At 39.0% G+C, this 25,387-nt stretch overlaps 1 protein-coding gene and 1 pseudogene across 5 annotated transcripts; one reads left to right on the top strand and one right to left on the bottom strand.

Annotated features, from left to right (window-relative positions):
* Positions 1-9: 9 nt before the first annotated feature.
* On the bottom strand, positions 10-24,939 carry NIPA2 (NIPA magnesium transporter 2). Of its 5 annotated transcripts, XM_067025762.1 has the most exons (9): positions 24,576-24,895; positions 23,700-23,835; positions 22,057-22,144; positions 20,519-20,662; positions 15,648-15,878; positions 14,208-14,264; positions 6,589-6,679; positions 5,242-5,402; positions 10-2,066 (listed from the first exon to the last, which is right to left on the bottom strand). In XM_067025762.1, exons 5-9 carry the CDS (start codon positions 15,784-15,786, stop codon positions 1,432-1,434), a joined length of 1,083 nt encoding a protein of 360 aa, XP_066881863.1. In that variant the 5' UTR covers positions 15,787-15,878; positions 20,519-20,662; positions 22,057-22,144; positions 23,700-23,835; positions 24,576-24,895; the 3' UTR covers positions 10-1,431. The 5 variants fall into 5 exon arrangements, with proteins under 5 accessions (XP_066881863.1, XP_066881862.1, XP_066881864.1 ...); XM_067025761.1 differs by lacking the exon at positions 22,057-22,144 and having other exon boundaries at positions 24,576-24,939; XM_067025763.1 differs by lacking the exon at positions 22,057-22,144 and having other exon boundaries at positions 24,778-24,892.
* LOC136793581 (DNA-directed RNA polymerases I, II, and III subunit RPABC4 pseudogene) lies at positions 20,535-20,786 on the top strand (annotated as a pseudogene).
* Positions 24,940-25,387: the final 448 nt, after the last annotated feature.

Below are 25,387 nucleotides of genomic sequence, written 5' to 3' on the forward strand. Positions count from 1 at the left end.
CCAAGGGAGTGAAAATTGGTTTTTATCTATTGTATACAAAGCACAGATATAGATACAGTACATAAACAAATATAGAGTTATATCTGTGGTGTTAAAATTACATGGAGAGAGGCAGTTAGTTAGAAAAAAAAGTCTACAAAAGCTCCTTAGAGGGTCAATGATGATACAATACTGGGAAAATGGAATTTATTTCATGAAACTTGAAAACTGTCACCTTTGCCCTGATAAAGCCAGTGGACAGTGGGGCTCCTGTGGTGGCTACTTACACAGTGGGCCAAGCTGTGTGACCTTGGGCAGGGGCAGCAGAATGGAAACAAGCCCAACCCAGATGTTGACCCAAATTAGTTGTATTTTTGAGGCCAATCAATCAGTGACAGGTTTTAAAGCTGCATAGAATTAATTATAGTACTCTACCTTTTTTTGCATATTTTTCAAGTTTTCTGTAAACTTTTTTTTTCATGGACATTTTTTTAAAAAAACCAAAATATATAGTGGTCCAAACAAAGCAAAGTAAAATATGTGGTACAAAGAAACCATATTTTACAAATATCCTGTTTATTCTGAGCATTCAGACTTAGAAAAGAACTTTGTTTCAATTTGTCTTTTTATTTCAATATGAGCTAAATTTAAGAAATTACCCTAGTCTTGACTTCATTTCCCAGAGCTGTTAGAAGAGCTAAAGGACAATATAACTCCTTAGGAAAATATATGGAAAAGTCCAAGAGCTGATGTAAAAATGGTCATCAAGGTTCCAGGCATCAAGGGATTAGGGTGACTGAAGAATAAAAGCAGCCAGGCTGTAGTCTGGCAAAGGGTGCGCTGGTTTATTAACAAGGTGCCATCTAGGAAGGCCATCAAATGTCCACGGTGGCGACTCACAGCCTGAGAAGTAGTTCAATGTGGTGATTTCCTACCTTTTTGGTTTTTGTTGTAAAAGAGTTTCCTTCATTTAATAACTTAGGAGTCTCAAATTAATTCAAAATTAATTCATCAAACAGGAGTCATTTTTACAGGTAAGGTAAATTACAGGATAATGTGTTGAGTTAATTTTGTTTTTTTAAATCAAAAAGCCTTAACATTAAGGTCAAGAATTTGATAGAGTGGGCATGACAAATATACACTTCAGACTTTCATCACCAATGAAAAAATAAAGCATTTTTATAGATTTAAAACTGTCATTAGTGCATTTAGATTTTGGTGAAGGAAAATTTAAAATACCTCTATAATAATACAATGTTAAAAGAAAGTGGCCATGTACTGAGGTCATTTAAATATAAGAAAAGTAATTTCTTGGTCCAGATTAGTGAAACCTTAAAAAAGATTGTCTCTAGAGAACATTATTTGAGAACAATGCTTTTTCAGACACATTCGGATACTCAAATTCACTTTAGAACACAATTATCGATCAACCTTTTAATTATACCTTTCTTATTAAAAAGCTGTCAGATTTCCATTTCTTCGGGAGATATTTTCAGCAGTGTGTTGTTCAATTCCACAGGCGAAGCTCTCTTCATCATTATTAAGAACTTCATACATATTACAGAGACTGCCATTCATTGCTTTTTCATCTTTCCGAAAAGACACAGGCAGACTTGCGAGACTAAAGCTGACGTCTTTAAAGGCATGCAACAAGAATATTCCCACAATGATTGTAAAGAAGCCACTCAGAGTACCAATGACATCATCCACAGGCATATCTTGCCACTCCTTGAAAAGAATAGCTGAGCAAGTTAAAACTGACGTTGTAAAGAATACGTAATATATTGGAGTCACGATGGAAGTGTTGAATATGTCCAGGGCCCTGTTCAGGTAGTTAATCTGTGTGCTCACACAGACTATAAGGCTCAGCAGCAGAATCCAGGCCAGGGGATGTCGCAGCACAGGCTTTCCAGCAAGCAGCTCTTTGATAGCAATGCCCAGGCCCTTAACACAGGAGACTGAAAACGCTCCAATTACAGAGCAGATTGTGATATACACAAGAATGTTTGTCTGTCCATGGCGAGGTCCAACCACAAAGATTAATATCAAGGACACAATGACCACAAGTGTCGCAAAGACCACAAAACCTGGAGGAGGCAAAGTCAAATACTGAAGTCCTCAATAGGAAGGAGAAAGGTGTGGCCTTAACATAAAAATCCGCTTTCTTTTGCTACCCGAGCAAAAGCACATTCATAAAAATTTAGTCCGAGGGCTGAATCTGTGGATGCGGAACCTCAGGTATGGAGGATGGGCTATAAGTGGGTTTTCTCAGGTGCTCCTAACCCTTGTGTTGTTAAAGGGTCAAACTTAACAGAAAACGGCATCAGGCTGATTCACAGCTGTCTATTCTAGAATACTGTACTACTTCCCACCCACTGGGGTGCTCTAACTCCAAAGACATACAATCAGAAAGTAGTGGAGAGAAATCATGAGATTACCTTGAACGCTCAACGATTTATAGATGCTAAACATTTGTCTAAAATGAGTAAATTTAAAAAATATTTAGGGACAACCACTGGGGTAAAAAATCAGTAAGAGAACATGAAAATAACTGTCAGGGTTCAGGTTGGATATGGAGAATAGAACCCAGCAGGATAATAGTAATGATTGTGTAGCACCGTGGGCCTGGCACTTGTCTCAGCAATTTGCACCGATTAACTCATTAAACTGTGACAATTACCCTGCAGTACAGACGCTGTCATCTGCACAACAGACACAACAGTCATTTAACCTTTTTACTCCTCTAATTCTGTCTAGAGGGAAACTTCAAATTAGACAAATTACCATCCCCCCCCTCCCAAATCAATAAAAACTACCATTAAATTCCTCAAACAGACAAAGATGAAATATGAGAGGAATCAAAGCAGTCAAAATCTGGAGAGAAAGGAAGTACTCTGAGGTTGCACCAACACCTCTGCTTGTTCCCTCAGGGCAAACACCAAACCTAGAGCAAGAGTGAGGACAGGCACGAAGGCCAGCAGAGTGGTAACCTGGGGCTTATGGATGTTTCAGCAGAGGAGGTTAAAAAAAAAGAAAAGTGGGAATTTTGGGCTAAGTAGCTGGGACACAATGGGCCAAGATTCCAGAAAGGAGGGAACTGAAGAGGTGCACGCGAATTGTCTGTGTGGTGTCTGTGGGCACAGAGCTGTACACGCCTAGTCAGAGGGGCCAAGTGAACAGCCTGGTGAGGAGGCCAAAGGACTAAGCAGAGAGGCCCGCCTTGTCTTGGGCTGCCAAGACAAGACGCTGGCATCCACAGCTCGCCAAGCGGGAGAGTCCCAGCCTATCAGTTGGGAGCCAGAAGGGCTATGACCAAGAATAATGGCAAAATGGAAAAAAACTAGCCCCAGCTTACAGGTTGGAGGTCATCTGCTTACTCTTACCTGCCTACCCAAAGATATTTAAGTTCTCTCGAAGGAAGAAAACATCACTTAGAGCCTTTACACTTTTTAATACACTATGGCCAGCATTCAATTGAAACTGTCCAAAGACAAAACTAAATGACTGAAAACAAAAGAAAAAACAGACCATAGAAAGAGGCCCACAAATATTAAAAGTTTTCAGATAAAGACTTTAAAATACCTAGGACTCTCCAGGGACCTGATGCACCACACCATGCGTGTGGCTGACAATACTGTACTGTACATCTGGAAACTGGTGGGAGGGTGAATTTGTTATGTGTTTTTTGACACCAAAAAACAAAACAAAACAAAAGGAATCAAAATACAAAGCCAAGCTCTTGGAATTAAAAATACAATAGCAGAACTAAAAACTCAAAAGAAGGGTTGGAAGAGTTGAGGAAATCTCCCAAAAGACGGTAAAAAGGCAAAATGGGGAAAAATATGTAAGAAAATTGATGGTCTAGTTCAGGAGGTCCAATCAACAAGAAGAATAAGAAGAATTTCACAAAGAGAAGAGTATCAAAGAAGTAATTCAACTGCTTCTAGCATAAGGCATGAATTTTTAAATTAAAAAAGATAACATCAAGTACCTAACACAATGGATAAAAATTAACCCGCATCTAGGCACATTACTGGGAAATGTCAGACAATGAGGGCAAAGAGGACATCCCTACATGTTTCCAAAGATCAGTCTCGTATAAAAGATGAAGAATCAGGAATTCCCAGGCGGTCCAGTGGTTAGGACTCCACACTTTCACTGCCAAGGACCCAGGTTCAATCCCTGGCCAGGTAACCAAAGGAAAAAAAAAAAATCAATTGTGTTTGATTTCTCAGCAGCAATACTGGAAGCGAGAAGATAATGAGGTCACGGTAGATAAAAGACATCTTGATATACGCAGGGTCTCAAAAAGTCTCTCTTCTGTGCCTCTCTTGTCTCCTACAAGAGTGGCTCCAGCAAAATGAGGGCGCAAACCCAGGATTTGGGAGATAAGAGATCCACGAAAAAACAAAAGTGAAAGGGACCCCCCAGGATGCTGGTGAAGGAACCCAGGATGTCGACTCTGCTGGTGGCCTCAAGACATCAGTCTAAATTGAGGCCAAACAAGGCTCTGAGAGAGAGAGTTCCATAAGAGATGACACTGCAGGAACACCAAGTATGTCTGAAATTACTGAGAGTAGAAGTAGATCACAGGGGGAAATTTTCAGGATGGACTGATAAATTTGTAGAAAACTAAGCAAATACGATCATTATTAGTTCAGGAAAATCAGAAGTCACAAGAAAGGAAGGGAAAAGTAATCATAATGTACTATATGTCCAAGCTGAGAATAAAAGTTATGTAGTGACAATAATGTAAAACAAATCATTTAAACAAAACTAAATATATACAACTGGTAATAGATGTAATAATGCAAGGAAGGCAAGGAAGTAGTAGCAATAGAGCATGTCATTTAGAGCAGTAGACCCCGACCCTTTTGGCACCAGGGGCTGGTTTTGTGGAGGACTGGTGGCGGGGGTGGGGGGATGGTTCAGGCAGTAACGCGAGCGATGGGGAGCGGCAGGTGAAGCTTTGCTCTTTCGCCGCTCACCTCCTACCATGCGGCCCGGTTCCTAACAGGCCTTGGCCCGGTACCAGTCCGCGGCCTGGGGGTTGGGGACCCCTGATTTAAAGATACCAAGTTAAAGAACAAAAGAAACAAGGGCTGAGGGACTGGCAGGGGAAGAAACTGACTGCAATTTCCATAATAAGCCTTGTGGGACAACTGGCCTCTGCATATGCATAAACAATTCTGATTCAATAAAAACTACGTTAAAAAGTAAAATACAGTAAGACTAATAAATAAAGCTTTTCTTTTTTTTTACCTGGATCTCCTAGCTTGTGAGACATTTCATTTAAAGTCTCAATCTCCTCTTCTTTTGGAGCATGAATAACCATAACTGTAGATCCCAGAATACTTAGCAAACATCCAATTTTTCCATGAAGGTTAAGTCTTTCATTTAGAAAGTATGAAGAAAGAATGGCACTAAAATGGGGAGAAGGTGGAGAATATTAAAATAATCAACTACTTTTCTCATTTTTAAATATCAACACAACTCAGAATTCAAATTACTGAACTCAAACTAAAACACTGTGAGCTTATAAAGATTCTGGCTTTCAGCCAAAGTAAAGAAAATGCAAATTCAATCGTAAAACGAAAATTTCTGGGAACCACCTGTTTCATCATACACTAAACTAAAACTAGCATAGTTACCATCTTTCTACTGTAGTACATCAATGTGCAATTTATAATAAACAGAGCTATGGTACAAATGTATATTCTATTTAAGAATCTATGTACAAACCAATGCTTAATATTTGCTCAACTTTAATTTATCCCTACTGGTTGATGCATCCTTTGTACATTTTCATTTAATTCTATGTAATTTGCCTGTTAAATTATCAAGTTTTAATAATTTATAACTAGTTTTATCAAAATCCTAAAAAAATATAAACTATAAATATAATAATGGCATAATATACAAAAATTAAGGATAAAAGACATGTGCCATAATATATCTTTATTTATTATACATAATACATAACATCTTATATCTTTATATATTATGTATAATATATAGTATCTTGGAAATTATATAATTTGCATACAACATTGATTTATATAAACACTATCTTTAAAAGAAGAAGATAAAAATACCTATCAACCAACCAACTTTGGGAATAGTAGCCAAAATCCAGACCTGAATATGGGCTTAGCTGTTTGGGCTAATGATTAAAATAACAGAAGCAGGACAAGTCTTGGACTGCTCCTTCCAAACAAGGATCCTTGATTCAACCACGCCCCAATCAATGATTTTCTGTAGAAGGTACAGAAATCTATTCATCACCAACCACCACCTACCAAAGTATACACGTATCAAATGATAAATATTGTAACAAGTGCAACTTGGAATTTTTTAAAACTGAAATTGAAGTAGAACTAGTGCTGACTCTGAACACAAGCAAGACAAAGAATGGAAGCATCTCCCACAACTTGATAGCTTGCCTCCACACAGAGGGTAACGTTTCAAAAGCATTACTACCCAGCATAAGAAGTTCTCCACGTTGCTTAAACGTAGATTGTGCTGAGCATGTGTGGTTAGATGGTACGGAAGACTCCACAGGCTGAAGCCCTGGCTGTTGTCCCTGTGTGTGACGAGCAGGGTCCTTACCTCACCAGGACGCTGAGCGCCCCTAGCGGGGTCACGAGGGTGGCCGGGGCAAAGGCGTACGCAGCGAAGTTGGCCACCTCGCCAGCTCCCACTTGGAGACAGACAACAAGAGAAAACGCTCAGATAGGCACAGATCTAGTCAAAACGGAAATGCCTGCATTGTATTTACATTTATTTTTTAACATACTATTTCAATCGTATTTAGTAGTTTCTGTATTTTCTCCCATCTATTCATAAGGGTTCTCCTGTAAATTAGCAACATTAGAATAGAGTTCAAACCCATTAGAAACAATACAAATCTATAATTTCAATGGAAGACATCTAATTTATGTTTATATAGGTTTTTAAATTAAAAATTGTAATAGATATTTACATCCTATGACAACAAACACAAATCAGCTAAAACTGATATGAAAGCACTTCTCCCAAGTCTTTTTCACTAGCTCTTTTCTTTTTTAAAACCCAACTCTTACATTCAAAAGGTATTCTTAGGTTCCTACTATGTGCCAGATGCTGTTCTAGCATCAGGAAATACAGCAGGGAGCACAATAAAGATACCGCCCTCCTAAGACTTACATTTTAGTGAGGGAAAACAAACAAAACACGTAGGTCAAGTATTTAAGTGTGCTATGAAGAAACAAAGCAAGGGAAAGGAATGGAGAGCTGGTGACAGGCAGGACACGGTGCCAGGCAAAGGTGCTCTGATAGGTAATTTTGACCAATCTGATATGGAGTGAGGGATTTACCACCAGTTATGAGTATGGGGAAGGGGGAGAGACATCCCAAGCAGGGAGAAGAGCAAGTACAGAACTTTGACTCAAGACAATGTCTGGCATGTCTGAACAGCAAGGAAGCCAGGGTGACTCCAGCAAAGCGAGCCAGGGGGAGAGAAGCCAGGGAGAGTCTCACAATGGATTTTAACTGAGCTGAAAAGCCACTGGGGAATTTTAGCAGAAGAGGGACATGTGATCTCATAAAACGATCACTCTTGGCTACTATTTTCAAAATGGTTATGCCAAATATCCTTTGCCTCTCACTCTCCCCAACATTTAGTATTGTCAGCTTTTAAAGTTTGCTAATCTGTTAATGGGATTATTTTATTATGCTTTCAATGTGCATTTTCCCTTTTCATGTTTATTGGCCAAGTAAAATCTTTTAGTGAAGTAGCTGTTCAAAGTTTTCCCCTATTAAGCTATTTGTTTTCTCTTATTGATTCTAGGTAATTCTTTATATATTTTGAACACAAATCTTTTGTTGGTTAAAAGCATTTTTTAAAATACCATGACCTGCTTTTTTTATTCTCTTAAACTCTTTTAATCAAAAAAGTTCTTGGGGGCTTCCCTGGTGGCACAGTGGTTAAGAATCCGCCTGCCAATGCAGGGGACACGGGTTCGATCCCTGGTCTGGGAAGATCTCACATGCCGTGGAGCAATTAAGTCCGTGCACCACAACTACTGAGCCTGCGCTTTAGAGCCCATGTGCCACAACTACTGAAGCCCACGCGCCTAGAGCCCATGCTCCGCAACAAGAGAAGCCACCACGATGAGAAGCCCCTTGCACTGCAACGAAGAGTAGCCCCCGCTCACCACAACCAGAGAAAAGCCCGCACGCAGCAACAAAAACCCAACACAGCCAAAAAATAAAATAATATAATAAATTTATTTTTTAAAAAGAAAAGAAAAAAGATCTTGGGGCTTCCCTGGTGGAGCAGTGGTTAAGAATCCGCCTGCCAATGCAGGGAACACGGGTTCAAAGCCCTGGTCCAGGAAGATTCCCCATGCCACAGAGCAACTAAGCCCATGTACCCTGACTACTGAGCTCGCGCGCCCCAACTACTGAGCCCACGTGCCACAACTACTGAAGCCGACTCGCCTAGAGCCTGTGCTCCGCAAGAGAAGCCACCGCAACGAGAAGCCTGCGCACCACAATGAAGAGTAGCCCCCGCTCACCGCAACTAGAGAAAGCCTGCACACACCAACAAAGACCCAACGCAGCCAAAAATAAATAAATTTATTTTTTAAAAAAAGTTCTTAATTTTAATGTCAAATTTTAAAATATCTTCCTTTATGGTTAGTGCTTCATACAACTTGTACAAGAAATCTGTCTCAAACTTCTTTATCCTCTAAATTCTTTAGTGTTCTGCTTTCACGTTTAAGCTTATAAACCACCTGGAGTTGATCTTTATACAGAGTGAAGTAGGAACCCTATTTTCTTTTCCAGATGGATTGTTACAGCAATATTTACTGAAAAGTACATTTCCCTATTTCAATACCACCTCTGTCATAAAGGTACTGCCCATGGACCTATTCTATTGGCTCATGTATCTATCTTGTTATAATACCATCCTGACTTAATTAGTGTAACTTCATTAAGTCTTGATATCCAATAGAACAAGTCCTTTCACCTTTTCTTCTTAAAGAGTATCTTTGCTTTTCTTAGACTTCTGTATTTCCACACAAAATTTAAAATCAATTATCATGTACCACCTAACAACCTAGTTTCAAATGGAATAGCATTAATCCATATATCAGCATGGAGAAAAATGACAATTTTACAATTACAACTATTATAGTGATGAATCTTTCAATCCATGAAAATGACATATCCCTCTACTATTCGTCTCAGTAATGTTTTCATTTTCTCTGTGGGAATTTTACCATCTTTTGTTAGATTTATATATAACTAATTCCTGTTTCTTAAAATTATATGCAGATGGTAACATTTTAACATTTCATTTTCTAATTGTTTGTTGCTGATATATAGAAATACAGCTAAGTTTTGTACACTAACTTTGTATCCAACAACCTTGCTAAATTTTAATTTTATAACTCATCTGTATGCTCTTTGGAATTTTTATACCCACAATCATATAATCAGCAAATAAATGAGAAGTGAGAGAGTGGCAGGGACATATATACACTACCAAATGTAAAATAGATAGCTAGCAGGAAGCTGCCGCATGGCACAGGGAGATCAGCTCTGTGCTTTGTGACCACCTAGAGGGGTGGGATAGGGAGGGTGGGAGAGAGGGTGACGCAAGAGGGAAGAGATATGGGAACATATGCATGTGTATAACTGATTCACTCTGTTGTAAAGGAAAAACTAACACACTATTGTAGAACAGTTATACTCCAATAAAGATGTTTAAAAAAAAAACAAAACAGATATACTGAAAAATACATGTAAAGGTACACACTTTGGAGTAGCCAACATGTTAGTTAATACATGTTTTTAAGAGCTGTTTCCATTGAATAAAACTTATTTGGACCATTTTGAAATTTCTATCTGAGATTTTGAGAAAAAAAAAAAACAGTTTATATGTTCCTTTCTAATCCTATTTTCTCCCCTTGACTTTCTGCATTGGGTAGAAATTCCAGTAAAATATTGAAAAAGTGATGAGAGGTTATTTGCTTGTTCCCAGTTCCAAAAAGTTAAGTCTTCAATATTTCCCCATTTTTGTGTTTACTGGGCAATTGTTGGTTTTGGCTTTTCTTGTCTTAGAAATCCTATATCATATTAAGGAAATTCACTTAAATTATTAATTTGAAGTGGTTTCTTTATAGTCATGAATAGCTGAATTTTACTGAAATAATAATTTTTCTCCTTCAATTTAACATGGTAAATTACAGTGACTGGTTTTCCAATATTATGCCAACTTTGCATCAACAGAATAAATTGTTCATGCTGTATCACTGTTTGTAATTTTTACATATATGTTCGTGAATGAGACTAGACTTTATTTTTCCTTTCTTATCCTGTCCGAATCAGCTTTTGGCATTAGAATTATGCTAGCTTTTTTAAGAAGAGTGAAGGTATACTCCTTTTTCTATTATTAGGAAATTTCTCAAGATTACAATTATTTCTTCTTTAAATGACTGAAAAATTTACCAATGAAACCATCTGTGCCCAAGGTTTAGTATGTGCAAGGGTTTTTTTTGGCTGCGTTTGGTCTTAGTTGTGGCACGCGGGATCTTTCGTTGCAGTGCGTGGGCTTTCTTTCTAGTGGTGACGTGCAGGTTTTCTCTCTAAGCTGTGGCATGTGGGTTCTATAATCGTGCCACGCAGGATCTCTAGTTGCGGCGTGCAGGCTCAGTAGTTGAGGTGCGCAGGCTTAGTTGCCCCGTGGCGTGTGGGATCTTAGTTCCCTGACCAGGGATCAAACCTGCATCCCCTGCATTGGAAGGCGGATTCTTTACCACTGGACCACCAGGGAAGTCCCATATGCATAGGTTTTAAAATTATAGATTCAACTGTGTTAAGTTAGAGGAGTATTCCAGTTTTGTTTCCTCATGAGTGTTGATAAATTTTATTTTTCAAGATATTTTGTCTACTTTTTTTATCGACTGGAATAAATTTTTCATAACATCCTGTTAATACCTATAAAATCCTAATTACATCACCTAGCTATTCTACCTTCTCCTTTTATTGATCAGTTTCAAGGTTTATCAAGTTCATTATTCTGATCATAGACCCAAATATTTGCTTTAATGCCCTGTTTTCTATTTAAATAACTTCAGCTTTTCTCTTTACTTCCTAATACATTTTGGGGTTTATTCTGCCATTCTTTTTCTATTTTCTTGAACTAGATGCCTCACCTTTCTTATTTTCAATTATATTTATTTGAAACCATAAATTTTACTCTAATTACTTCAGTTATATTCCACAAGTTATGATATTCTGTACTTTGTATCAACATATTGAAGTATTTTCTAAATTAAACATATTTTAAAAATATTTTCTAATTTCCATTCTGACTTCTTTGAACCATGGGTTACATAAAGCGTATTTCTAAATTTCCACACGTGTTTTTCATGATATCTTTTTGTTACTATTTCTAATATAATGATCTGTGAAAAGACTTCATCAAATCCTCTGAAAAATTTAAGACTGGCTTTATGGTCCTGCAAACAGTCCATCTGCATCAATATTCCATATGCACTGGAAAAGAATGTAGATCTTAAGTTGCTGAGTTCAGTGACTTAAGCGTGTTAAATCTGCTGTTCAAATTTTCTATCACCTTAAGGATTTTACTCTGCTTTCCCCATCAACTGCTCAGAGTGTTACATTAAAATCTCACTGTATGATTTTGGATTTGTCTATTTCTCCTTGCTAGTCTGTCATCTGCTGCTTTGTATATAAGCCATATTATTAAATAAAGTTAGAACTGTTAAACTTCCTGAGTTGAACCCTTTGTGTTAAGAAATAATCCTCTGTCTCTAGTATTGTTTTTCGCTTTGAATTATATTTTTTCTAATATCAATAACAGAAATCTCAACTTTTTTCAGGCATGTTTTCCCATCCTTCTCTTTCAGCCATTCTATATCTCATGTTTTACAGTGCACCTTGTAAAAGACATGTAGTTGTTTTTGTTTGTTATTTGTTTTTATAATTCCAGTAGAATAATCTTTGCCTTTTAACTGGGGCATTTCGTGTACAGTAGTTATATCTGGATTTAAATATACCACCCATTTTAAAAGATTTTCTTTTCAAAAGTTTAAAGATTAATAATGCAACACTTCAAATATTCAGAAAAACAGAAAATATAAATGACAGCTATATATCCACCACCCAGACTCCCCAAGTGGCATCACCTAACTGATCCTTATTAGTCCAGTTCACAAGTTCTCTCTTTCAGCTGCCTGCTCTGGAGTCTGCGATTACCTCTAGGGCAGAAGTATCTCCAGCTTATCCTGAGCTCTATGCTTTTCCCTGATCTAGGCTAGCTAATTCTTCACTAACATGTTAGCTCTTTGATGCTTTTAAGAGGATGCTTTTTTATATCCTGTCCAGACTTTTAACTTATTTTCAGCAAACCTTATTAGTTTTATCTTCAAAACACATCCAGAATTCGACCACTTCTCACCATACTCACTGCTACTACTCTGGGTCCCTGCCATCACAACCTCTTACCTAATTATTTCAATAGCTTCTTACCTGGTTTCTCTGCCTTTGCACGTATGCAGTCTGTGCCTCAACACAGCAGCCTGAGAGTTCCTATTAAAACCTGAGTCCGATCAGGTTACCTCTTCACTCAAGCCTCCAATGACTCCCCATCAAACATAAAAGTCAAAAGTCCTTTGTATAACCTACAAAGCCCTGCATGATCTAGGCCCTTATTACTTCTCTAAACTTACCCCTACTGCTTCCCTGCACATCCACTCCCTTACTATTCTTGCCTCTTTAATGTTTCCTGAGGTTTTAGTAATCCAGTACTGTATAACAAAGCACTCCCCAAACTGGCAGCTTAAAACAACAAAAGCCATGTTTTCTGTTGGTCAAGACTTAACGGTTTCTCATAGTTTCTGTTGATCAGTAGGTACTTCTCACTCAGGGTTTTTCAAGAGGTTGCAGTCAAGATACAATCTGCAACCTGTACCTTGCTACAATCTGGAGGACCCAGTTCCAAGATAACTTACTCACATGACTGGTAAGTCAGTAACTGGATATCGCCTGGGGACCTCTCCTCAGGCTGCCTGACTGTCCTCCAGCACAGTAGCTGGCTTCAGAATGACCAATACAATCATCAAGGCAAACCTTAACGCCTCTGATGACTCAGTCACATCATCAATTCTGCTGTATTCTTTGATCACACCAGGTCAGCACTAATTCAGTGTGAGAGGGGATCATACAAAGGTGTTACTGTTACCACCAGGGGATGAGAATATTTGTGGGCTATCTTGGATTCTGCCCACCACACTTTAAAAGGCCAGGCATGGTCCTGCCTCCTGACCTTCAGACTTATTACTTCCTCCTGCTTAAAGTGTTCTTCCCCCAAATATCCATATGGCCAGCTTCCTCAATTCCTTTGTTTTTTACTCAAATATTATCTTTTCAGCAAGGGCTTCCCTGGCCCCCTAATTAAAATCTACACCTATCATCCTTCATTTTATTACATCCCTTCCCTACTTTACTCCTAGCAAGTGTTAACATTTATCACTAATACACATTTTATCTTGTTTATTTTGTTGTCCACCTAGAATGTAAAGTCTCATGTGGTTAAGAATTTTTTTGTTTGTGTATTCTGTTTGCTATACCTCCAGGACCTAGAACACCTGGCATACAAAAAATGATCAAGAAATATTTGCTGAATGAATAGTCAAATCAGTCCCTTTGTTATTTCAACTGCCCTTAAACTTAGAAAAACATTTACATAATTTAATCTTGAATACTTTGAAGGCTTACTGTCTTAAGGATCACTTTTTCCATGTACCCTTTAAAACGTAATCATCAAAATAAGCATGGACAATCTTCTCAAATGCATATCTCGTTTCCAATTTGGAATGAAAATTAATGGAGGGACAGGAATTAAAAACAGGATGAGTTCTATGATCTTTCACTTTCAAAATTACCTTCTTAAACTGAGCATAACTTTTAAAAATACATATATATATATCAGACATGTTTTAATCAAGCAAAAGTCTTCTCATTCAAATTAAATAAGCTATTAAACTGAGAAATGACTTTTACAGGCTTAAATTTTACATATTTTGTTTTGTTCACTTATAAAAACAGCATTTATTTAAAGTTTTAAAACTGCTGGTAATATGAGACTGTAATAGTATATGTAAATATTTCAATATACAGCTATAATATTTTCTTGAAATGTCCTCTATACATACTTGATAGCAGTCCAGCCCACCACAACCATTCTTTAAGATATGCATGGCCACCTTGACCTGTGAATGAAAACATATTTCACCTCTTTGGAAAAGCACCAGACTTTTAAGAAATTTATGACAACTATTAGTAATGACAGATTTTAAAATATCATTTGCTAATTATTACTACATTGAATAAAGGCTTCATCATGATTACATACGGGATTTCTTAGATAATATTTTTATGCTTATCTTAGAAAAGGGGATGTGAGGATCATGTAAATGTGAGTGACGTATATTCAGTTCATACTTCATTCTTTTGTTTTGTGAACTCAGTTTCAATAAAGAAACTGAACCAATAAGAAGTAGCCCAACTTCAAATGAATTAGATAGTGGACAAGCCACTTAGGTGTTGGTTAGCCCCACTTATGAGGTTATTGGAGAAAGGGGTCCTATATTGACCAGACATAAAAAGACTGAGCACTGCTCACAGTGTGGGGCTTCCAGGATGCTCATCCTGCCTTTTCACTTAACTTTCCTCCAGTCTAAACTAATAAAATCCGAAAGCAATCATACTTAAGCCACTGTTCAAAATAAAAAGCCAATGCAAATGAAGCCCTTGACAAGCTTATCCACATGGACAATGAGAGTACCTGTCTTAGGAATGAGGATACACTTGTTCAAGCAGCATATGCCAATACTTTCTCCTCTCTGCACTAAATCTAATAGAGGCCATTGTTTTAAGAGAGTTTAATTAGGTTTGGCCATAGAGATGGCACAGAAAAGAAGGTAATATTTTTTACTGCCAAAGCAGGTTTTCCTATGAGGTCAGAACTGGGGCAGAGGCTGAATGACAGAACATGACCAGAATGCAAAATAATTCTGGGAGCTGTCACGATGCACCAGACGAAGTCAGGGGGGTTCAATCACACTGGGCATCCCCCAGGGTCTTGTGACTTGTCAGTAATTTCTGGGGATCAACCTACACCACCCATCAGAATTTCACTCAACTGAGTACACTTCAACCTTAGGAAGCCCTCTCTTTTCTTCCTGCCAATTGGAGATCATCGGAAAAAATGTCTAAGGAAAAGTCAAACTTTTACTATCATAGACAAAAGATCCTAGCCTTCAACAGGATCCTGATTCTATCCACATACCCTCACTTCCTTCTCTGCAGTCATATCAAAATTTAAAGAAAAGGCTGGATGCTAATTGGGCAGTGGTCCCTACTCCCACTTTGATAATAACTGCAAGAGTAGTTAACTTATTTTGACATCTTCTTACTTTTTATTTTTCTCATTACAAAAATGATTCTCTATAAACATTTACAACTCTTGCACGGTTCAAAGTTTTAAATATAGTCACTAGGAATGAAGATATGGTCTTCTACAGTCAAAGAACCCAAGTACATAAGCACACACTGATGTCATTTCAAAGTCACATAGGGCATTAATAACCTACCTGCTCTCATGGAGCCTTTTCTGGCAAGTCGCAGAAGGCCTTTTTTTTTCAAAATGAAACTCCCTCCAATGAAAATGCTAGAGCTCATAGCCAATCCCAGACCAATATAAAAGTCATATTTTCCACGGCCCTGGCTCATTTCGTTTGTTACTTTAAAAGTTCCTCTGAATTACATTGATCAAGAACAGAGAAACTGCTGGTGCTGGAGGCAGGATGATGCAGTCTTCAAATCTAAATGACGCAAAAGAAAATGAGATTTTTCACAGAATGACAGGATGCATGACCATATACAATTCAAAATTTTAATCTTTCTCTTTTCAAAAAATAATAACATTTCTATTGGTACTATTAATAATATCAATATATTTACCATTTGTATTTTGTGCTAATCTAATTATATTTCTTCCAATTATGGCTAAAGATGGGATCTTGATATAAAACCATACTTAAAAACTGAACTCATAGGGACTTCCCTAGCGGTCCAGTGGTTAAGACTCCAAACTTCCACTGCAGGGGGAGAGGGTTTGATCCCTCGTTGGGGAATTAAGATCCCACATGCCATGCAGCGTGACCAAAAAAAAAAAAAAGAAAACTGAACTAATAGAAACAGAGAGCTCCCAGAGTTAGGGGTTAGGGGGTAGGAGCGAAGGTGGTCAAAACGTACAACCTTCCAGTTACAAGATAAATAAGTCATGGGGATGTAATGTACAGCATGGTAACATAGTTAATAATACCGTATTGTATATTCGAACGTGGCTAAGACAGTAGATCTTAAAAGTTCTCATCACAAGAAAAAAATGTGTAACTCTTGTGTTGTAATGAATGTTAACTAAACTTAATGTGGTAATCATTTTGTAATATATACATTATGTGGTACACCTTCAACTAATACAGTGTTACATATCAGCTATAACAATAAAACTGGGGAAAAAATTAAAAATAAAACCACATTTAAACTGATTTTATAAACTCTGGTTTCGTACTTTTAAAATGTTTCCAGTCTTAGCTGGACAGTCCATAGTAACAAAACTTTGCTGATAAGACAAAACCTTCTAGGGACTTCCCTGCCAGGCCAGTGGTTATGACTCTGTGCTCCCACTGTGGCCAAAAGTTAAATAAAATAAATAAATAAATAAATATTTTAAAAGTTAGTTTCACCAAAAAAGAAAAGAAAAAAACTTCTACAGAATGAAAATCAGGCATAAAAATATACAAATCTAGTCTATAAATACATTTAACAATTTCACAAATGTGTCCTTTTTGAATAATCTATACAGAGAAACAAGAAACTTTCTCACTCATATATTTTCTTCTTAGAAATCTATGTAGACATAAGCATTTGGTAATTTATTTCTTATTTAGCCTATTTGGGGGTGTGTAAGGAGAAGGCAGAAGTCACATTATTTTGTGAGCAGAGGATGATGATTCTAACAGACAGAAGTTTGCCAGGGTGTATGTGTAGTACTGGTGGACTTTTTAGAGAACATGAGGGCCATGGGACCTAGAGGACTTGAGTCATAAGGCCAGAAAGGATGCAGTGGCATACCAAAGACTGCAAATTTTTTTCCAAATAGCCAAAACTCAGAACTCTGCTGACAAACTAAAGCAAAGTGTAGAAAGTGGAGAAAAAAAACATTTACTCAGCTGCAAGATTTATGACTGGTTATAACTAACTGCCAGTCCAACTTTCTGGTATGTCCTGAGATTTTTAATCCCACAATTTAACAACTGAATCCCAGAACTAATCTGCAACTCAGTCAGGATCCTTAGTCATTAACCCTCACTAACTAGCCACATTTTTCCATTCTTCAGGTAATGGGACTCAGGCTTTTAATAAAAGGAACTTAACTTCCTATCTACCTAGCCCTTCAATTACCTTATCCATCCACTCAAACAGTTTTTACTGAACATATGCTATGTGCACTAAGCATTATGATAAGCTCTCTGGATAAAATGGTAATAGCTTTTAGACTTCAATGGGGAGACAGACAAGCGACAGATTATAACAGGGGGTTGGGGGATAAGAGAAATAGGTGAGGGAGATTAAGAGGTACAAACTTGCAGTTACAAAAGAAATGAATCATCAGGATGAAATGTACAGTATGGGGAATATAGTCAATAACAATGTAACATCTTTGCATGGTGATAGATGGTAACTAGGCTTATTATGGTGATCATTTTTGTAACATATAAAAATATCAAATCACTATGTTGTACACTCAGAACTAACATAGTGTTACAGGTTAATTATACCTCAAAACAAACAAACAAAACTTCTGACAATAAACTTCCAGGTATGAAAACACATCTTAAAAACGGTACTTACTGTAATTGAATACCAAAGATTTGACAATATACTTAAACACAAAGGAATGAAGCTCTCTGCAAATATGCTATAGTTTTTCAAATCTGGTGGCTTAGCTTGAATCAATTCCTTTACTTCTACTTCTTATCAATAAGTAAAAGTACAAAAATGACAGATAAATTTCAAATCTATAATTTAACTGCTCTAACACCAAAAGAAAAAAAATTTATAACAAAAATAAGTGCTTACAGGTTCCCACCACACCCTAAACAACTGGTTTATCCACGTTTATGGCCCAGTCACCCTCAGCAGAATGCCAGCTCCTGGGCTCCTACACAAGAGTCACCTTTTTTTATCCTGTGTACTCAGCTATCTGGCAGTCTCAAAGTATGTCTCAGGGCTTCCCTGGTGGCGCAGTTGTTGAGAGTCCGCCTGCCGATGCAGGGGACACGGGTTCGTGCCCCGGTCCGGGAAGATCCCACATGCCACGGAGCGGCTAGGCCCACGAGCCATGGCCGCTGAACCTGCGTGTCCGGAGCCTGTGCTCCGCAACGGGAGAGGCCACAACAGTGAGAGGCCCGCTTACCGCAAAAAAAAAAAAAAAAGTATGTCTCAATACATGTTTGGAGTCATAAAATTGGTTCTAAAAAATAAAGTTGGCTCTTCACGAGTGGTCATTAGTAGAGAGAAAACCACTGCATCACTCATATCAGCATCCTAAAATGTAACCACTATTTTATAGACTATAAACTGAAGAACTGTAAAAAGCTGTCAAAGTATACTGGGAAGTGATAGTACCACATACAAGTGAACATGCAAAGATAATAGTAATAATGGCTGGAAAAAGGGAGTAAAGAAACCTGGCTACCAAACACTTCAGCCCACTTGGCAGGTATATCCTTCTAAAGAGCAAGAGTTACCTAACTTTAATGAACCCTCCTCCTTTAACCGTTATGTTCATGGAACAATATTCGTAATTATCATACAAGCTCAACTGAGAAAGTAACTACTTAAATCTTCAAAAATCTCCCTTTTGAAGGTCTGAACAGAACAAGCCAAATTATAGTCTGAGTGTTCTGGAATCAATAAGATGGAACTTTGTTATCTGTAAGGATGATACCCAGAAACAAGTCAGGTTTATCTGTAATTCCAATCCCAGTATAATGATAGCCTCACAAATACAAATTCAGACTTTAATTATATAAACCTGACCTTCAAATGCCAAATGTGTAACTACTAATTTACTAATATTTACTAACACTTAATGTTAAATTTCACCAAAGGCAAGTTACATACATATGGTGTAAGGTCTAAAATTAAGACCCAATATATTGTGTTGCCTTGACACCTGGTAAGACTGGGATGGCCTGACCGCAGGTTCCTGCCCTCCCCCACTCTACTCTCACGGCTGGGTCCCGAAGCCAAACAACTCTACTTATCACGGGGACCAGGCACATTTCCTGCTTATCCTTGAGTAGCGGGCTTCACGGCCTTGACAGACTGCAGAATTATTAAAACAAGCCAATCACAACCTCCTGCAGGAGCCAAGGGGCCCCTCAACCTCTTGCACTACAAAGCCTGCCTCCACAGTCCCTGGTTCCTTCTCTGCAGGCCCTGTGTGGCCCTGTGTGGTATGCGGTGTCCTCCTCCTAGATGAGTAAAAGTGACTAATAAACTGCTGTCTAATAAACTGCTCTCACATGTCCAGTGTCAAGTGTCACAGGGAGGGAATCCGCACCCACCCCCAACCAACAAAGTGAAGAAGAGGTGATTAAACCAATACGTTATAATGGAATCTTACTCACTTTATCCAAAGATCACTGAAAGTTCACTATTCTTAACTTTACTATGTCTACATATAAATTTTCTCCACTTGTTACATAAAGTTGCATGATGCTATTTAAAATCTTTTTCCCTCTTTTTTTTAATTGTTATTGACTTATTGTGGAAATTTTCAAACACACAAAAGTAGAGAGAAGGCCTTTTTTGACCAGTTGGGTCAATCATTTATTATGCATGTGGCTTTGGAGAGCTGTATCCCTCGTGCCCACTTCATTTCCCAACACAGGATCATGGCTCCCTTGAGACAAGTCATCAGTGCCCAGCCACACTACAGCCCTCCCATCCTCCTTTCCACTACTTAGAGGCTGCTCTTCACTCCAGGCCAGGTCACACTTCAAGCTATGCTACAAAGACTTCTCCAGTAGCTATAGCTCACAGGCATTTTCTCTCCTTTGCACTTATTTTATTTACAGATAGCTTCATAAAATTTATTTCTTAATTACTGTTCTATGTTCAAAGATAAATTCTAAGTTTCTTAAAGACAATGACTGGTTCTTTGTGGTGGTTCCTCCACAAAAGGTACTCATTTATAGTGGCAAATATGATTTATAAGCTTTTCTAGAATTAAGGTTATTTGTAGTGCTTGTTCGTTCACTTACTGAACTACAATGATGTGTATGTGGGTGGGGAAGGGTGCCAAGTAACATAAAAGTTACATGCCATCAAGTTATAAAGCAGCCTTCAGCCACTAAACTTAGTAAATGAATCATCTCATTTCACTTACAGTTTGAAAACAGGACATCCGTGGACACAGAGGCAAGTCGCAATCTGCTTGGAAATGCAGAGAAGTCCCTCCGTGCTACGTGGGGACAACAATGGAGACCCAGAAGAACGTTCAACCCCCAAAGCAGCAGCCAATGATATATACCTGTGGAGAATGTCACACAGAAAATGAGATAAAATTACAGGATCCAGCCTGAGGCAGAAAATGTGGATACAGAATAGTATACAAGAAAAGGACTAAAAGATGGGTGGTTTTTGATGCTCGGTGAAACATGAAATTCTGAGGACTATCTTCATTTGTATTTGGATTCGCTGTGAATGTTGTTGTATAGCTTTTGATTAGTGTACTTTATGAATACAGCTATATATACATGATTTCATCTTAAAAACCACATTGTATTTAGAGATCTATTAATAGTTTATATAAAGATATTAATTTCTGTTCAATTAAAAAAAAAAAGGAAAGAAAATAGGACATCAGTATGAATGTCCTGAAAGGAACAGCTGCTTCACTATTCGCTGACCTGGTAATGTTCTATTCCTACTCTGTGTAACTGAAGGTCAATCATAGCCAGGAGAGCCTGAAACAGAGATTATTTTTTATTTCTTAAGGATTAGCTATGAGGCAGGGCCAGGTTTAAAGACAGCTAAAAAAGAAAACTTGCTAAGTTTCACTTCATCTAGGTTCCCAAACCAGATATGACGAGCTCCAGGTGGTAACCCGCCCATGTTACCTCTTAAAGGGACTCAGGTGGAAGGTCCCACTCCCCAACCCCTGGCTGTTACTGTTTATTTATATGCGGCCATCTGTTCAAGAAACATACACTGAATAGCTATGATGTGCCAGGCATTGGAGTTATAAAGATGACCAGAAGTTCCTGTCCTTAAGAACTCCACAGCTAAGGGAGAATTCTGAAAATTAACTATTCAAATTTTAAACACACTCAGACTTTTAGAATTCTCAGTTTATTCCTTCTAAACTTTAACACACTTAGTTTTCACAATTGATTTCACCGATATCTACGAATACGTATACTGTTAACTTCCATTAAATGCATTATGTCAAAAATGAAATTAATATAGCTCAAAGAAAATAATTATGAAATTGGTCTGCCTCCTTCTAAAACGTGGAGAACACATAATTTGAGGAACAGGAAAACACAGACTAGCATTCTAACACCTATACAAAAAGCCTAAATTAAGATTTGTCTTGGAAATCCAAAACAAAGTTCCCTGGTGGTCTAGTGGTTAGGACTTGGTGCTCTCCCTGCCATTGCCCTGTGTTCAATCCCTGGCAGGGGAAAGATCCCACAAGCCACACAGCACGGCCAAAAAAAAAAAAAAATTTGCTTTGCAAAATGACTTATCATCAATCACCAAAGTTAGCTGACTTTAAAAATTATACCAACTGAAGTACGTTTACAGCTTTAAACTTGTCACAGCACTCCTGACATTTCATTTTCGAAAAAGCTTGAAAAGAAATGTGATAAGAGCCTCAGTCTGAGAAAACAGGCACAGAGATGTTAAGTAACTTCTCACGCAGCTGGTGGGTAGGAGCCCCAGGACTAGAATCCAGGTCTCCTCAGCCTTCTGCCTTTCCCACTGGCGTCTCCTTGTAGTTCCCGAGCTGGAATACAAGCAAGGGGCAGCTCACACCAGGCTCTCAGCGTAGGTCGCTGTCTTCACACCCAATCTGCTCCTCCTTAGGTTCTGACTGCAGCTTCACCATTTTCATCGCCCTAACTGCATACAAAGGGCCAAGGGTGCCAGATGGATTCTACCTTTGAAATATGGTCTGGCATCTCCATGTCTCTTCTGACCCTAATCCAGTTTAAAAACATCATGCTACCATACTGCTCTATTATAAAACACATCTCTGCCATCTCATTCTCCTGCTTACAAACTTAGAATGGCTACCCAACTATTTACAGAAAGAATTCCAAATTTTGTAAGCCAGTAACTAAGACCTTTCACCATTTGTTCCAAACCTGTCTTTTAAATCTTAACTTCCCGATACTGTATTTCACATACCCTGGTTCCACCCTAAGCCAACATACTGCTGCCATTCTTACCTATTCCTTTTCACTCCTCTATAACTTTATTACATTATCCCTTTCATCTTTAAGGACCTGCTTCAAAAAAGCACCTCCACAATAAAGCCCTGCTTGAATTCCATAAGCCGATCTTTTCTGAATTCCCTAGCCTTTAATCTGAACCTCTCTTTGGATACTTTTCTAGCCCTTATTATGATTACTAATGTACATGACTCATATCCCCCTGTGGACAAGTGGTATGCTTATCTCATTTACTCAATCAACAAATATTTACATGAATACACACTATGTCCTAGTAACAGGGATACAGCAGTGAATACAACAGACCAAACCCCTGCCCTCATGGAGTTTACCTTCTGTTGGTAAATAAGGACACAATATTGGAAGGTGGTGAACGCTATGGTGAAAAGTAAAGCACATTAAAGGCATTGGGGAGTAGGGTTGGGGGGCTTCTATTTTAACTAAGTTGGTTAGGAGGTCTAGTGCAGAAGGTAACACTGAGTAAAGGCTTGAAAGAGATAGTAAAAGAACAAAGCAGAGAAAGAAGTGCAAAGGCACTGAGGCATGAGCAAGTATGCAGTTTTCTAGGAAAAGAAAGGCCACTGTGGCTGACACTAACTGAAACAGGGTAGGTGGGATGCCACAGCAGAGTATTTTTATACAATTGAAATATCCTGAAAACTAGTGTAATTGTTTTTTATTATTATGTCTCCCTAATAGTAATAGCTACCACTTACTGAACGCCTACAGAGGCACTGCTCCTGGTAATCGATACACATTAATTCTAATCCACACAATAATGAGAAAAAGGTATCATCAACCCCACCTTGCAGGTAAAGAAACCAAACCTCTCTGAGGTTAAATCACATGTGGAGGATCACACAGAAAGTTTAACAGCCTGAAATGGAACCTAAGTGTCCACTGGACTCAACTTCTATATAGACTGCCCACATCATAATAAAACCTTAAGAGTTCTCAGTCTTTACTTCTGCTTGGTTTCCACTGCTTTGATTTTTTCCAACCTCTCATTTGGCTAACTATTTCTAAAAGTAGTAGTTATAAATACTACAGAACCTAAATTTCCAACCCTATTTCCAACATTAGTTATAAATTAAAACTTTAACTTACATGTACGTTTAATATGGTCTCTCTTATGAAAACAAGGCTGGAAGAGGTTAGAGATGACTTATTCACTCTCATTTCCTCGAAAATAATACCCTTTATTCTCATTTAAAGTTTTAAGCCCTGGCAGAGTAGCTCCAGCCTGGAACGAAGAAAATACAAAAATAGGCAAAAGGAATGAATAGTTACTGAATACTTAAAAAATTTGACTACTACCCTCCATACTCGTTTTACTTACCAACTAACATAAAAACAACTCAACCGATCATAACATACTGCTTCAACAGACAGCTTACTGGTATGAAACAAAGATCTCTATTCCCTCACATTCACTGACAGTACTTTAACAAAAAATAAAAGTACTAACTGACTCACGGTATATAGAGAATTTCTAGAAACAGAACTTAAAGCACGGTCTATAGCAAATGAAATGAAAAATCTAGTAAAGAGATTCAAGAGACAAACACAAAACCAAAGGTATAACTGAGTTTTGTTCTGCTGTATGGAGAGGGAGAGAGGAATCTCTGAGTTTATAAAAGTTAGGAAATTAAACAAGCCATGTTCAAACCGTTACAGCGACATCTAAGGCTTGTTCAACTGTCAGTTAATATCTCCGCAGCAGCTGAAACAATTTTCTAACTCACAACAATAGGAAACTATCTTAATGAACTTAATGAACACGCGTCCCCGACAAGGCCAGGCCGGTTTCCGTGAGATTTACTGGCAATCCAACGCACGGTGTTATTCCTCGATGCAGGTTACGGGGGAAACCCCATCTCAGACCACGCGCGGCTCGGGGTCCCCAGGGAAAAGAAAGGCGCCCCTGAAGAGTCCTTCCCGACCCAAGATGGGCAGGCTTGCCCCCAGCCCCTTCGCGCTTGCCTGAAAGGAAGAACGTGGCGACCTCACCGCCGATGGCCGGCCCGCCGCGCGCGCGGCTTGCCCTCCACTTTCCGGCCCCGGTCACCTCCGCTCACACCCCCATACAGGCCGCACGGGCTACCCCCTCCAGAGCACGCGCGGCCACCGCCTTCGTCGCCGTCCAGTGGGAAGTGCGAGCATCCGGGGCTGCAGCCGTGCGCACCTCTTCCTCCATGGGGGAGCGCCCAGGGGAACCTGTCCCGAACGACCTCCGGCTCCCACGGCTTCCACCAGGACCAAGGGGCACGGCCGAGAAAAACGTGGGCGCGGCAGAGTGACGCAAGAGAAGCCGCGCGCGCGCGCACTGCGGCGCGGCAAACGCCCCGCCCCCGGCTCGCTTTCCGGTTGTGTTCCGGTCTGTTTTCCAAGTCCTGGTTGGCGGAGGGCGGCGAGGCGGGCCAAAGGGAGAAGGTTTAGGAGGCCGCGTTTTGCCACGTATTGTTGGGCAACCAAATGATCAAAGCCAAAGTACCTTGTACAGTGAATTCCCACGCGCGGTTAGCATGTGAAGCTGCATTTTAAGCGGTGTCCCTAAGAGCCCCTAGGGAAAGGTGCTCCAAGAGGGCAAGGGGCGGGACTAGAGTGAGGCAGGGAGACCGGGGCGGGTTGGGGGACGCGGAGGCGCGAGACCAAGAGATGGGGAATGGGGGGTGGGGGGTGGGGTGGCGGCTCGGCTCAGGGTCAGGCCCTCTCTTCCCAAAAGTTAACTAACCGAATCGGGGAATAGATCAGTTCTTTGGGAGAGTTTGTGGTTTGGTAAAAGCCGGTCTCCC

The sequence above is a fragment of the Kogia breviceps genome, chromosome 2, assembly GCF_026419965.1.
Source record: "Kogia breviceps isolate mKogBre1 chromosome 2, mKogBre1 haplotype 1, whole genome shotgun sequence".
In the NCBI taxonomy this organism is placed as follows: Eukaryota; Metazoa; Chordata; class Mammalia; order Artiodactyla; family Physeteridae; genus Kogia; species Kogia breviceps.

Excerpts from the sequence above, each read along its gene's own strand:
- NIPA2 (XM_067025761.1), bottom strand. The coding sequence starts at position 15,786 with ATGAGCCAGGGCCGTGGAAAATATGACTTTTATATTGGTCTGGGATTG. Across the intron at positions 5,403-6,588 it reads GCGCTCAGCGTCCTGGTGAG|TGCCATTCTTTCTTCATACT; the intron begins GTAAGGACCCTG and ends TCCCCATTTTAG. Across the intron at positions 2,067-5,241 it reads TCACAAGCTAGGAGATCCAG|GTTTTGTGGTCTTTGCGACA; the intron begins GTAAAAAAAAAG and ends TGCCTCCTCCAG.